The following is a 12,755-nucleotide window of genomic DNA, read 5'->3' on the forward strand; positions in this document are numbered from 1 at the left end:
TTGCTACGAGCTCGAGTTTGGCTCAACTCGCCGCAAGAACAAGTCAAGTTTGAACACTCTATTTGGCTTGTTAAGTTCACTCACCTGCTCTACTAGCCTCCCAAGCTACAATTTTCAACAATGGAAGACCATCATGCATGAATGAGCCAGCCAAGATGAGAAAACAAATACCCATCCACTCCACTACAAGAAAATTGTTAATTAGCGACGGCAATTTGCGATGGATTATTTCCGTCGCAAATTTACGATAGATTAGCTAGAGAAAATTATCTGTTCCTAAAATTTAAATTAGCTGTGGAATTAGCGACGAAAAAATTCTGTCTCAAAATCCATCGCTAATTAGCGACGAATTCACGACGAAAAAATTCCATGCGACTTTTCAATAAAAAATGGGCGCAAAATTTTATTTCTGTCACAAAGGTGTTTCAGATCAAACTTCAAATTTTATTTCTGTTGAACATATTCTGTTGATTTTATGGTGGGTTTTGGTGAGAAACTGACAACGAGAGTGTTGACCACCATAGGCATCGGGAAGCCAATGCCAACAACCGGAGTTCGTCTAAAAAGCTCCTTTCTTGATTCTGTCACCAGCCTTCTTTCTCTCGATAATGATGGTGGTCTTCACTCTGAGAACTCTCCAACCTGTGGATTTAATTGGAAATGGGCACCGATCAATTTCGAGACGTCTTCCATAAAATGCTCAAGAGCCTTGAATCTCCTCTCTGGCCGATTATTCTTGGCTTCGAGCAACTCGCCTCTGGATCATCATCCTTGCCCTCCCAAGACTCCTTGATGCATTTGCAGAAAGGGTCCTGCTTTTTTGGACACAGACGGGTCTGTTCTTCTCTTGTGGGTCCATCAATTTCTTTTGGGAAAATCAGCAGACCTCTAAAACCTTTGACTATTGTTCTCCTTCAGGGTGGCATCCAGTTTTGCCATCTTTTGCCTATACCATGTGGGTTACTGTTGGTTATTATGAGATTGATTTTAAGCCACTGTTATAAAACCATTAGTTACTTCCTAGATGAAGATTCTTTTGCAAAACATAGCATTTTATTACTACCTATTTTTTCATAATGGGATTTTCTCTAAATTTTACTGCATACTCTTTTAATATGTAGATAACAAAAAATGAAGCCAAGGGAGGGGTTATGCGGCTAATAGTTGGTGGTGGAAGGGAAATATAATCTCCCGAGTCACGTGAATCTGTCATAGTTGGTGTCCGCACTCTGAGTGAGGGTGGCAGAGTTGGTATTTTTTTAGGGGAGCAGGTATACTCTGCCTTTTTAGTATTATGATTAGAGAATAAGTCCAATGTTAATCTGTTGCTTTTTAGATTGCTCCATGTAGAATTATGCATATTTTGTTTAACACAAATTCTCTGCTGAATCAATGACTTTTTTGTTATTGCTTAGTTGTTACCTCATAGGATTTTTGCTCTTTCAGTAAATAGCATAGCAGTTTTTTTTGCCTGTTGTATTTGTGACTTGTTTTTGTTCTTTGAACTAGATGAATATCTTTATGACAAATAGGCATAGTGTGATTAAGATTGTGACTAATATATGAAAGCCCCATAGAATTCATCTGAATGTCATGTTTGATACTTGTATCCATTCAACTGTTCTTGATGTGTTTGGACCGTATTTTGGCCAGTGTCCAAAATCTTGATGTTTGATTTTTTTTCTTTTTCCTCTCCTTTTATGAATGGTAGGTACTTTGCCGAGCGTCCAGTATCTTGAGATATATATTTTTTTTCCTTTTCCTTTTCTCCCCTTTTCTGGAAGATAGTTACTAGTCCTTTTCAATATACTCAGTTTCAACAAGTCTTAGTGAGACTATACTGTGAGTTGCAGCCTATAAAGATGCCTATGTACCATGTTGGTTAAAGTTCAACAAAGATCTATTTTTTTTCATGATGATGAAACTCCTCAATGGTAATACACATTTTGGGGTTGCTAGATTCCTTCATTTTATATGCATTTTACCCTTGATAAACAATCTAAGTTGCCATTTGAAGTGCACAAAACATCTACTAATTGGTTATAGTGTATGTCATGCAGTTTTTTATTAATATATATTAATATAGTATGCTTCTGTGGTAAATCATGGATCTCTGACTAATGATAGCTGTAATTCTCTAATGAGTTGGTAATGTTGAATACTTTAGCATAAATTAAATAATTAAAACATGGGTGCCAATTCTCATTTCCTATGTTCATGTTGCTTTAATTATCTACTTGAAAATACTCTTTTTATACATGATTTGATTAGGTAGAGCTCTTTTGTGTTAATCATCTAATTAATTGCTCTTTGGAGTCAACTGAGGAGTTTATCTGCATGGAATTCTGGTTTACTCTACGAGATGGTGGAATGCGTGCAACTTTCCAGCTACTGCATATGGTGCTCGAGGTAATTCACCTTTCCAGCTTTAGAAAATGATTCTTTGGTTAGACTTTGTGATCATGATCATTATTCTCTTAGAAGAAGGCTGACAAGCATTGTTAGCTACATATTACTGATTCTCTCCTTTTTCTTTTCTTAGACTTTTCAAATTCGCAAGATGGCAATTCACTCTCTTCTTTTCTTTTAATCTATTCAGTTTTTTCCTGGATTTATAGGATCCCTCGTTGCAAAGATGATAGCTTTCTACCTTCTGTATATTCCAAAGTTCCATGTACATATTCCTAATAAGCTCCCATTCTGCAACATGCAGATGACAAACTGGTAGCCTAGTGTGAGCTAGAAAATGGAAAAGGAAATGAAGATGGTAATGGAGTCAAACAACTTAAGTTAAATATTTCTTTACCACTGGAAAAAACTTCAGTTGGAAATTTAGCACAAGCTTATGGAACATCATATGAAAAGGTATGTTGGAATATGATGTGCACACACATGGATGCACACACACATAAAGAAAGAATGAAAACTTTAGATATTATCTTTCTTTTTTTCCCTTATAATTTTTTTCAAGCAGATTTGAGTGAATTGTCAAATCTCATTGTCTAAGATTGGATGAACTGTGTAGAACTTTGGAAAGGCATAAGGCTGCCAAGTTGACAAATATCATATACCTCTTATTGTCACTGAGAAATATTGAAAGATGTAGCCCTTATAAAATATGTTCAAAAGAATAGATATTTCTGACAAGATATGAATATGGATATTTTTAAATTAGTGGTAGGAGGAGATATTCATTTCTTGTAATGGCATAACTTTGTGTACATATGTCAATGTAAACTATTATTTTTCTGCATCACTTGTTTTGCAACTTTCATGTGATCTTGGTCTAAGTAATCAAGGTATTGTTTGAGTGTTTGGAAGGGGAACATATTCTATTCAGATCAACTCTCATATGATCTTGGTCTAAGTAATCAATGTATCTGAGTATTCTGTTGATTTGAAATGTTACTTTCAAACTCTCAAATGGTATTTTTTGAGTGTTTGGTCTGTGTGCCATTAACTCATATTTTTGTGGGTATGTGATCTGTCAACACAATTTAAAAATTTTCATTGAAATTTACAACAATCAAATAGTAGTTAGTTTTCTCCATTCAGAATTCAAATAGAATTTTTTGTTGAACACTAAACTTAGTATATTAGACCCTATGTTCATGGAGAAGCACCTTACTCAGACACCACAAAACTGGCATGTCACACCAGTTAACCAATTGATTTTTTAATATATATATATATATATAATAATAATAATAATAATAATAAGACTCGGTCAAAGTTGTGGAGCCTGATTCAGAGTTTTTTTCCTTACAGGAGGGGGGTCTGGGGGTTCCCCTCGACACGGGTCTGGCTGCACGGTCAGCGGGCGGGGGTCCAGGGGGGCAATGCCCCCGGGACCAATTTTTTTCTTGGGTTTATGTTTGAGACCCGGTTTATTATGGATCATACCCAATTTTTTACTAGCAGCTTAGTTAAAATTGCGTAACAAAAAACCCTAATTTTTGGTCAAATGAGGACTTTGACCCTCATTTGTTTAAAAAATTCAAGGCATGTACGTCGGCTTGAGGTGCGCCTTGCCTCGAGGCATGTGCCTCAAGGCGTATGAGGCGCACGCCTCAAGGCTCTTTTTTTATTTATTTTTTTAAATTTTTGCAATGGATAATATCTGTCGCTAATATTCAGTGATGAATTTTCGATGGTTTGCGATGGATTATATTTCGTCGCTAATTTTGTCGCTATTTTAGTGACGAAATTAGCGACGACATATAATCCATCGTAAAACCAAATCAATGCTTCTTTAGCGACAAACATGATCCGTCACTAATCTGTCATAAATTAGCGACGAAAGTAGCGACAGAGAAGTTCTATCACTGATTAGCGACCATGATTATGCGACAGATGATATCCGTCGCTAATTCGTCGCCATTTCGTCGCTAAACTGTTTAGCGACGGATATTGTCCATCGTTAATCTATGTTTTTCTTGTAGTGCCGTTCAATTTACTGGAATGAAAGAGACAAACAATCATCTTCGGGGAACAAGGATCTAAACCCATGTGATGCTAAAATCCAAATCCTTAACACACACACATATATAAACTGAAAATATGAGAACTAATGTGTGAACTGTGATTTTCATGAAGTTTTTGTTCTTTTCTTTTGAATTAACTGTACCGATGTGATCTACATGCTTGGTTTCATAAGAACCCACTCTTGAATCATCTGATTTTGATGCATAAGTGAGTTTTTTTAAGGCTTTAAAATCAATGGCTCATAATCATTATAAATATTCAAGCATTCAAAAATCATATTTTTTTATAAAAATTACATGATCCAATGGTTGATTCCTAGCAAACTCACCATGCCAAGCACATCCACATGGTTGGATTTGCACAAAGTGTTGGAAATGCCCATATTTCCAGTTCTCATATTCTAGTAATCATATTTCAGTTCTCATATTCTAGTGACTATATATATATATATAATCACACGCACCAATCCTATTTCGTCTCAAAACTTTCATAAATATTCAAGCATCTAAAAATCACAGTTTTTTCATCTAAAATACATGATCCAACGTTTGATTCCTACCAAATGGAGCATGCTGAATACATCTGCAGGATTAGATTTTCAAAACAGGTGTTGAAAATGCCTAGTTCATGCTCCAGTTCACATATTTCCAGTTAACAGATACATATAATGTTTATTACACTGAAAAACTGTACTCAAAATCAGATGGTGCCCCGCTGGTCATAACCTGTCATACCTATGGTCGCCAACCCGGTTGCATTACTCTATAGGCACCCTCCTCGACTCCTTTATATTTTTCTCTACATATATGGCCTACATCTCACTTGAATGGCTGATTAATCTATCACATATCATCACCAAACAAGCTAAGCCAATTCACATTGTCAACACACCCTTGTCCCTCTTCCACATTGCAGATAACATTGCCAGATGATTCAGCATCAACCCCACCATCATAATTGACAAGGTCTAGAAACTCCTTGTAGACCTTCCCTAGTAAGTCACCCTCGTCATTAAGCATCCACCTATCTTCAAACTCTGAACATGAGAAAGGGAGGTCCACTGGGGATGGGTTTGGTGCCCCTACCTCACTAGGAGGAACGTTACATTCCATCCCAATTCCATCTTCATTACGTGTTGAGAATTGCATGCATGACTCTTGTTCTTGGATCTGCTTCAGTGCTGTCACTTGGTGCAGGTCATAATTGGATCTTGAGAGCAAAGCAAAGGGAGTTACAACACGACTGGCCTTCGGTAGATAGATTTTTGTGGAGTTAAGGAGCATGGACTCTCTAGTTGGGATCTTATTGTTTTCAAGTTTCTTGCCATCTCTAGGTGAAGCATTAGGCTTCTTGTCATCAACATCTGGAGGCAATGACTTATGGCTCCTCGGATCTATGCCTCTTCTCACGAGTACTTTGCTTAAGTGAGTGTTCCAGTAGTTCTTGATCTCATTGTCTGTTCGTCCAGGCAACCTCCCTGCTATCAATGACCACCTGCATAGCACAAGTTAATTAAATTCATTTTCAATCTTATAATGTACAACCTTTAACTTAATGAATTTAATAAGAAATGGACCCGCATTTGAGGTCCTCCTGACTAGGGAAGAGAGTCCAGAGTTTGGTGGTCCCAGACATCTCGAGGTCGAACCCCGAGTGGATGGGTTCCTTGTCATAAAAAAAAGAAAAAGCAAAAAGAAATAGGTGCATAAATTTGGCAACAAATAGAGTATAACCATTGTTTGTCAATTCCCACTGCAGCATGAACGAGATCAACATTTTTACTGTACATGGAAACAGTGGAGATAAATGCTGGTTAAGTTTCATGTCACACATGTACTACAAAGATTAGTTATCAGTTATCTTTGGCTCTTATGTTAGATCCTGTCACAAGGACACGGATTAAATGGCACTAGGCACACTATTTTGCATAATTTTCCATTAATAATTGTACATAAGTGGACATGACTCTGCTGTATGTTGGAATGTCCTTGTGACAGGTTAGATCGGAGGTTTTTTGTGGGGTAAATATTTAGTACTAATGAAGGTATGGAACTATTGAAGTGGAAATCGTAGGCTCAAGTTGCATCAAGCTGACCACATGGAAAGTTCAGTTCCTTTCATCCCCTATGCCATCCTCCATCCTCATACTCCTCTTAAATGTTACGATGCAAGTTGTTTTGATCAAATCTGACCATGTATTAATCAAAATGAATGATGTAGATCACACCTGCAGTTCTATTTGATCAAAATAACTTGCGTCAAGGAAATCCCAAGGGGTATGTAGGGATGACAAAGGGGTGAAAAGATCAGGTGCAATATGATTGCACAAATATTTGTGTATTAAGCACCGGATCACCCTCCATCTTGGAGACACGGCTGTCAGTTATGGGGCCCAAGGCATGATGGAGGGCTTTCAGGTGCTTAATGCACAAATTTTGTGCCATGTGATTGCACCACCGAAGGAAATGAGTGGATTCTATTTGACATGGAGGCCACATCAGGTTAATCACATTGCACAAATGCAATGTGTTGCTGCACTTGATCAGTCTCCATCTGCTGTTGTACAGCCTGTCAGAGTGGGACCCAACAGCAGATGGAGGGTGATGAGGTGCAACGGCACATTGCATTTGTGCAATGTGATTGCACCTGATCGTTTTTGTTTTTGCTGATCTCAGTTCCACCACATGGATATGTATTCGACATGGTTTATTTGCTGACGATTGGACCTCAGATTATGTTTCTCTGACGTAAAAAGGTGTTCTTTTGAGTCATAAGTTTTGGTAGATTGTGGAGTGTTAATTTTTTCAAGCCTTTACAGAACCAACTTACATGTGATAGTCATATGATTAAAACCCTGTTTCCTTCTATTCTTCTTTCTCTCTCAAAAAAACAAAAAACAAAGAAACCCCGTTTCCTTCTAAACAAACCATGTAGGTCACATCTGTAGGATCTAATCTAAAAGAAAGAAAAAAGCAAAAAAAGAAAAAAAAGAAAAGAAATGTGATCTCTACCCATTAGTTTCGTGCCTTCATTAACACCAAATATTTACCCCTTTTTGTAGACGAGGTGATAATCTTCTATTCTTTCAAAAAAAAAAAAAACTTCTAGTTTTTCTAGATGAAATTTGCATTGTACCTTTAATAGTTTACGTGGGTTTGCTTTGATGGGTACATACCAATGTAGCCCACAAAATGAAGGGATAAAAGGAAAACCTGTTTCCAAGAAGTGCATGGAGTTTGATGATGAGGTCTTCTTCCTCTGGTCCTATATTCCCTCGCTTTATGTTTGGTCTAAGGTAGTTCATCCACCTCAATCTGCAACTCTTTCCACACCTCAACAGACCTGTGGAAGTAAGAAAGTTGAGAGAGAGAGAGAGAGAGAGAGAGAGAGAGAGAGAGAGAGAGAGAGAGAGAGAGAGAGAGAGAGAGTCCATGTTTGACACTTCTGAGAAACAAACGGCACTTGGGGCAGCTGAGACTTTCTTAAGTACATGTATACCTGACTTCTTTGGCAGTGATCTCCACTGCCCCTGGCCGTGGTTCTCAATGTACTTCTTGAGAAGTGTGTCTTCTCTGACAGTCCATGGGCCTCTAAGCAGCCCAACCTTAGAGCAACAAGGAGCTCTCCCCATTATGCTCTCTCTCTCTCTCTCTCTGCTTCCACCCTCCTTGGAGTTAAAAAGAACTGCTGTTTAGAGGCTTCCAGGCAGAGGATATAAGAATGAGCTTCTGGCCCTCTAATTTATAAGGCACTTGGGGGCATTCCTAGTTGCCACACAGCGTTGAAGGGTAGAATGAATGGTAGTTTACATAATATATAAGACGTTCATTTCCTCAGTAAACTATGCATCAATGTGAGAAAGTGTCCTCTTTAAGCAAAACCCTCGTACAATGGCTATCCAAAAAATGGAAATTGTGGAATGCCATCCTCTGCATGTGACTTCTAATATTTGCCGCAAACACATTAGGTCCGTTCGGGTCGGGTTTTGTCAGACCCGTCTTTTTAAATGGGTCTAAAAAGTTCAACCTAGACTGACACAATTTGATCTAGATTCTGGTCCGGAACTGGGTATGATTGAAACCATATATGGGGGTTAATGTGCTTACGTACCAATCGAGTTGGGTTTTAAACAGACCTGTCTTTCCAATCGGGAATAAAATTAGATCCAGACTTGGGTACAAATGGGATTCACAGTTTGGGTCAGCTTGGGTGATGGGTTGGTTCGGTTCCAATCTGCATCCGGTATGAAACAAGTTCAACTACAAAACGGTTTCAGGCTTTGCTCACTCGGGGTACAAATTGCATAAAACCATTTGGGTCGGGCATAAAAACAGGTTGGACACAACCGGCTCTGATTTGAGACCAGTCCAGTTCTCTAACCTGACCCCATCGGTCTATCAAGATCAGATCGGATTAGATTTAATGGGTTCAGATCATGGTTTGGGTCAGGTATCACCGACCCAGTTACACCCATGATAATAAACGGTTGATTAGTAACTATTGCTGTTAGGATCATGTTTAGTAGTCCATATTTGCACCAGGTGTTGGGTTGCAATAAATGCTTCAAGTTGATATCCAATGCTAATTGATTCCATCCATAGACAAGTTGTGTTTGAGTTGGGTGAGCCTTGCCCTTAGGCCACTATATTATCATCTTAGTGTCAAACCAATGTATAGGCATCAAAATCTGGCTTTGTGCATCATTTTGGTGGGATGGATGGCAGTTGATAATCGATTAAAGGGTGCCATATATTCTGGCTGCAGTACCATCCTGGCTGTTTTCTATGCAGCCACTGGCAGGGGCGGAGATAGGAATTTAAACTAGGGTTAGCACAAATGTACAGTAAAAAAACAAATCAAAACCATCAATTCTAACATGAGTCATAAATATGTTAATTGAAAAAGAAACAAAAAACCCTTATGTATTAAAAAAATCATGTTTAATGTTGATTGAAATAAAAAGACAAAAATGCTTAATTAAATATTCATGGCATTTAAGAAACAAAAAAAACCTGAATTCTAAAAAAATCAAAGATTTTGGGGGTTTAATAAGTAATAGCCAAAATCAAGCATTCATTAATAAAATCTTGCTTAATGATATATAAAAATAAAATAGTATAAAAAACCCAAAAATTATTGATAATCATTTGCTTCATTTGGAAAAATGTTAATCAACACCCTAATCTCTGAAAACTTCATGGATGTATGTTCATTGAAAAAAAAAATAAAATCCCTAATATTCTAACTAAAATCAACCATTCATTACATGCTTAATTGCTAATTAAAAAATATACGAAAAAACCTTAAAACCTTAATTAAATATTTATGCTATTTAAAAAATAAACTAAAAAAACCCTAACAAACATCATACATCATGCTAAAAAATGCAAATAAAACCATTAAAATCAAAACATTCATGTTATTATCAGATAATTTGGAAGAAAAAGAACACACAAAAAATTTAAACCCCTAATTAAACATTTATATCTTTCAGAAAAGTTGAAATCAATACCTTAATTCTTAAAAAAATCATAAATTTATTCTAACTGAAAATAAAAAACCAGTTGTCTAACCAAAGAGAGAGAGAGAGAGAGAGAGAGAGAGAGAGAGAGAGAGAGAGAGAGAGAGAGAGAGAGAGAGAAAACTAGCCACACTCGGCTCGGGGTCACCCTGACCTATAGTTGTCCTACCGGGTGACTTGACCAAAAATCGTTTGGGGGTCTGGCTTGTGACTCCGGAAAGACTCAGATGGCTATGATTTTTTTTGTATGTTTTATAAATAATTTTCCAAACAATAAAAATACATTAAAATATTAAAAAAATAATAAAATAAGAAAACATGCAGAACTCAGGGATTCTTTAAAAATTTATGTCGAGTTTTCACTAGTTGTTGGCAACTTTTCGTTTTACTTCATATAAAAAATCACTAGGGTGTCTACTCGGACCAAGACACTGAGTAAACAGTTTGACTTGAATAAGTTTGCAAACTATGCTGTGACTCATTTAGGTCGAGCATGAATGATGCCCACCCTGACCCGAGGCGATGCCCACCTGCACTCTGTGTCAAGGTGGGCACTACCCACCTATGCTTCGGGTCAAGGTGCCCACCTTGACCCATTACTTTGAAGCATTTTTTCTGGGTCAAGGTGGGCACATGCGCACCCTACCCACCATGTGGCTCCGCCCCTGGCCACGGGTGAACAAAAAATAGCCAAGGTCTCTCTCTCTCTCATGTCAAACAAATATTACAATATAAGGGAACAATTATGTATGGGCAACACATACAAAGGTCAACTTATTGGGTATGAAGATGCAAATTGGGCAGGACACCCAAACGATAGAAGATCAACTAATGGCATATCACATTTCTTGGGCCAAATTTGTTGTCGTGGAATTCTTCCAAACAAGATACAGTAGCCAAGTCCATTATAGAAGTGGAGTATAAAGCCCTAGCCAATGTTGCTTAATTATTTGGCAAAAGTTTCTTGTTGAGAGAATTTAAGGTCCCATAACATAATGCACCTATCAATTGGTGTGATAATTTAGGTGCAACTTACCTGATTGAACAAAACATATAGCGATTGACTTTCAATAGAAATCACCTTTTTCATCAAAAAATACTGATTTTTTTGTAGATCAAATGTTATGGATAGGATCTACATGGTTTGTTTATTAGGAAACTTGTTTTGATTCATGTGATTATGACAAATAGGTTTTTAAAAGGGATTAGAAATCAACCGCCCACAATGTGTCAAATTTTCATAAATCAAAAGATCACATTTTTATATCACAAAAGTATGATCCTTTGCAAACAAACCATGCTACCTGTTCTAGATTGAGTCAATACAACTTGCACCTATGATTCCTAGCTCATTAGTTATGTATCTTCATTAGTAGCCAATATTTACCACACACACACACACACACACACACACATATATATATATATATAAGAATCTCCAAGCAAAGGAAGCTACAAACTACTTTAAAAATCATGTTTAATTAACTTTTGACAAATTCTACTGAAAGATGTGAACTTAAAGATAAAAAACAAGCTTTCATTGCAAACTTTTTTGATAGATATATTGAACTTTTATGATGAAAACATTTCAAAAATTTAAATTGTTGATTTTTAGGACATTATAAAATCCTATGTACACAAAAGAATCTACAATCACCAGTTCTTAGGTTATTGACTATGATTTATTTTTTTTTGAAAGACAAGCTGGGGTTAGGTGGACCCCTACCTGAACAAGAGCCACTCCATGTAGCAGAGGGATTCGATCCTGGCCTTTAGCTTGATACATAACCAGTGTTAACAAAAACGCACCTTGAGGTGCAAAAGGCATGCCTTGCCTTGAGGCACGACTCTCTGTGCCTCAAGGCGCAAGCCTGAGGCATGAGGCACAATTTTTTTTTTAAAGTTTTTTAAGAAATAATTAACAAGATTTTTGTTGGTTAATCTCATATATTTTCCAGTTATTTCAGTTATGTAATCAGTTTTATATGCTACTTAAAGTAACATATAAAAGTAACTTACTTTTACGTCTCATATTTTTTTAGAATAGTCTCATATATTTTAATTTTTATAGGTTAATCTCATATATTTTTGACTTATTTCAGTTATGTAATCAGTTTCTTAATATATTTTAACTTTTGTTGGTTAATCTCATATCTTTTACAATTATGTAATCAATTTTTATATGTTACTTAAAGTAACATATAAAAGTAACATACTTTTACATGTTAATCTCATATTTTTTTAGAATAGTCTCATATATTTTAACTTTTATAGGTTAATCTCATATATTTTCCAGTTATTTCAGTTAGGCAATCAATTTCTTAGTATATTTTAACTTTTGTTGGTTAATCTCATATATTTTTTAGTTATGTAGTTAGTTTTTAGTTACTTTTATATGTTAATCTTATATTTTTTTGTACTTATTTGAGTTTTTTATATTTTTTGTTGGTTGTTATTTCATCAATAAAGTATTTTTTTTTTATTTTTTTAGATATTTTTTTAATAATTTTTGAGGCTTAAGCACCTCGGTTTTTGGTAGAGCGCCTAGCTACTCCTCAACATTGCACAAGACCCCACTTACCACATGGGATACCACCTCAGTGATAAGTTTTTGACTATGTTGATTGCATACATATGATTGGATTTTTCAAAAAACACTTTTAAAATTAATTTTTCAATGTGATTTAGACGGTTTGTACTTTCTTTTGATTGAACATTCTTCTTTCTTACACACATATGTGGTAGCTGC

General features: G+C 36.3%; 1 protein-coding gene across 1 annotated transcript; it reads right to left on the reverse strand.

The window, feature by feature from the left end:
• Positions 1-5,327: 5,327 nt before the first annotated feature.
• Positions 5,328-8,116, reverse strand: LOC149848640 (uncharacterized). The gene is made up of 3 exons (XM_090004927.1): positions 7,984-8,116; positions 7,698-7,827; positions 5,328-5,979 (listed from the first exon to the last, which is right to left on the reverse strand). The coding sequence occupies exons 1-3, from the start codon at positions 8,114-8,116 to the stop codon at positions 5,328-5,330; spliced, it is 915 nt and encodes a 304-aa protein (XP_089861053.1).
• Between the last annotated feature and the right edge of the window lie 4,639 nt (positions 8,117-12,755).

The sequence above is a fragment of the Nuphar pumila genome, chromosome 1 (genome assembly GCF_984573655.1).
Source record: "Nuphar pumila chromosome 1, dmNupPumi1.hap1.1, whole genome shotgun sequence".
NCBI classification, from domain to species: domain Eukaryota; kingdom Viridiplantae; phylum Streptophyta; class Magnoliopsida; order Nymphaeales; family Nymphaeaceae; genus Nuphar; species Nuphar pumila.